This window comes from Leptonychotes weddellii, unplaced genomic scaffold (assembly GCF_054177405.1).
Source record: "Leptonychotes weddellii isolate Sample4059 unplaced genomic scaffold, ASM5417740v2 HiC_scaffold_9385, whole genome shotgun sequence".
NCBI classification, from domain to species: domain Eukaryota; kingdom Metazoa; phylum Chordata; class Mammalia; order Carnivora; family Phocidae; genus Leptonychotes; species Leptonychotes weddellii.
The window spans coordinates 1-3,044 of NW_028065666.1; the positions used below are offsets into that span (position 1 = coordinate 1).

Genomic DNA, 3,044 nt, shown 5'->3' on the forward strand with positions numbered 1-3,044 from the left:
ATCACGCAAGAGGTGCCTTTGTGTCTGGCCACCTATTTTCAAAGGGGACTCGTTTTCTTCTGTGTTTATTTGACATAGAATTTCCCTTATTTGATATTGAAATGCCCGATGGATTACAGATCAGAGGTAATCATAGAGGCCACTTTAGGAATTATGGGCATGATCGTGAGGCCAAGACCCCCGTTCCTGCTGGGACACCACAGCCTGACCCCAGACAGGACAGGGCTGGTTCCTCCTGTGGCCCACAGAGAAACCAGGGAAATGCAGAAAGCTGGAAGACACACCACAAAGGGCAAAAGCATTGCTCACAACCCAAGGCCAGAGAAAGGTTTCACCTGACTCTGGTCCAAACCATGCTGCACGTCACTGGGTTCCACAGGGACAGAGACCAAACGCATGCAAGTCCAAGGGGGAGGATAGGCACGTGGGGAGTGAGAGATGCGGGAGCTCCCGGGGAAGGACTCGGGCAAAGGAAATCCTGTGGAGGCAGCACTGGTCACCCTCAGACCGGCAGGTGTCTGATCTCGGGACCAACACTCTAGGGAGAACGTGAGGAAGCCGAGGTCCAATGCAGTTCCCCTGGAGAGAAGTGTGTTGGGCACCCCTGTCTGGGAGACCAGTGAGCAGCACCCATCTCAGGCCACAGGTGCACCCATCACTTAGCATGCTCGGCTTAAACCCTCAGTGTGATGGCTCTACTGGGGGATGGGGGAGACCATGCCTGGAGGACCCGTGGCTCCACTGTCAGAGGTCGCCAACTTGATCTGTGCACAGGGGGGAAGCCTGGCCATACCCGGAAGAATTTCTCGGAAGAGTAGCCATCTCAGTAGCAGCTGACCTGGGAGGTCAACCTTCCAGGTGCCTGAGGTGGGATCGAGCCACAGACCAGCACACTAGCCAGAAATGGAAGAAGGAGAACCAGTTCTTCATTTCAATAGTTTCTAAGTTACCGGTTTGTTCCTATGGTTAGTATACTTTGCATTCTGGGATATCTCTGCCTCTCGAAGGTCTTAAAACAGTTTTCTTCCTGTTCTCTGCTGGAGAGGTTCTTGAAAAAGCTATGGTTTATAGGTAAAAATCAGCCGGAATTGACTTTGGTTGGCACAGCCATGCTGGGAAAAGTATGGAGCTTCCCCCAAATACTAAAAATAGAACTCTTGTATGATCCACTACCAGGTAGACACTTGCAGGAAATGAAGTCAGTTTCTCGAAGTAAGATCTGCATTCTCCCACCCAATCTCCCCGAGGAGGGGCGGCCACCCTTAGCAACAGGGCACCCGTGGGAAGTCGCAGGCAACCCTCCCCTTGAGGCAGGTGCCTCCCTGCACAGGGGCTGCCCCAGGGCTGGGAGGTCTCCACAGCCAAGCATTCAATGTCCTGGATATTAGGAGGACCCAGCAGCTGCAGTTCTCACAGATCCTCCAGGGACATCCCGGCAGCCGCAGGTCCCACAGGTCCTCTGGGGACAACCCAGCATCTGCAGGTCCCACAGGTCCTCCGGAGACAGCACCTTGAGGGGCTTGTGGTCCAGCAGGTGCCTGTTCAGGTGGCTCTCATCGTGCCACACAACCTCGATCCCACTGGCCAGATCGACCCCCATCTCCTGGTGACAGGCCAAGGTCAGTCGGTGAACCTCCACCACCGACCCCCCAAAAAAGGTCCCCATGTAGTAAAAGTCACCCTGGTCCCTGGGGATGTGCGCCTGGGACTGTGGCCGATGCTCATAGCTGAAGTCCTTGAGGGCCGCCCGGTAGAAACTGGGGTGCAGGGTGCCGAAGATGGGGGACAGGATCTCCATGCTCACGTGGCTGCGGAACTTCATGTCCACCTCCGTGCACACCAGGTAGTCCACCTCACGGAGGAAGTGTGGAGTTATTCTTAGAAAATGTACTGAAAGCCCTCAGGAGTGATTGTGGAAGCAGCTGAAACATCAGCAGGGTTCCTGTTCTCAGGCTATTGAATGCAATGGCCCGGTAGGAGCAAGATCCCATGATCCCCAGGGGCAGGGCACAGGTTAGGAGCTAGGAAAGAATATAACCCTCAGTCCCCCCTTCCAGCACCTGGCATTTGCTAGCACAAACATCCCCCTATTCCCTTATCCCCTGACTGCCTCCCTGTGTGGCTGCACGCAGGGGAGGATGCAGGCCTGCTTTACAGCTTCAGGATACTTGCCATCCTTTTGTCCTCCTTTCCCATGCTTTGAGGCATCTGTCCTGACTTTTCTGACAAAAAATGAAATAAAAGCGATGTGCAGAACCCAGCTGCTGCAGCTCTACTTGCAGAAGAAGCCCTGCATGGCCACTCAGATTGGGGTCTGAGAACTTTATTTCAGCACGCAATGAGAAGAGCTGCTTGCAGAAGCAGCGGATCATCACATGCGCTGCATGGACACGTCCTCCCAGCGCGGGGCACCGGGGACCTCAAGGACCACCACCCTCCGGCCTTCCGGAAGGGGCACATGGGGCCCGGCAGCCAGCTGATTGGTGAAGACGTAGCAGGTGACCCTGTGTCCCACCATGAAGTGCTTCTCCACCGTCTGCAGGAACAGCTCCAGGAAGACCATGTCTCTACAGGGACAGGGGACAGGCCTGGAGGAGGGTCACTGCCAGAGGCTGGCGGCAGGACCCTAGAGTTCGGGGCCGTGCACATGTGCACCTTCATCATGGGGGCAGGCCCTGGGCTGCTTTAAGCAACAGCCACCCTCCTGGCCTGTCCTGAGTAAGTCTGACAGTGGGGCCTCCCTACCTTCTGCTCCCAGAGATGGGGGCCATCAGCGCCCCATCTTACAAAGGGGAGCCCTAGGCTTGGGGAGGCTGGAAACCCATGCAGCCCCACAGTCAGCATGCTGGAGCTAAGAACACTCCCCCTGTCCTGAACTCCCGGGCAAACCCTGCAGGTGCCCTCCCTTGGCTGACCCCCTGCAGGTTCTGTCCCCACCTGGCATGACTTGAGCACCTTTGGACACAGCCCTTGTTGCTATGCCCTACAGACTGGGCAGAATCAGCAGGGCCGGCCACCTGCCCCACTTTGCTTTGAGTGGGCTG

General features: G+C 56.2%; 1 protein-coding gene across 1 annotated transcript; it reads right to left on the reverse strand.

Annotated features, from left to right (window-relative positions):
- Window positions 1–802: 802 nt before the first annotated feature.
- LOC102735150 (histo-blood group ABO system transferase 2-like) lies at window positions 803–2,563 on the reverse strand. Its single transcript, XM_081811685.1, is given in 3 exon segments — window positions 803–1,261; window positions 1,471–1,866; window positions 2,341–2,563. Coding segments are annotated over 3 exon segments (681 nt in total). The 3' UTR covers window positions 803–1,199.
- Window positions 2,564–3,044: the final 481 nt, after the last annotated feature.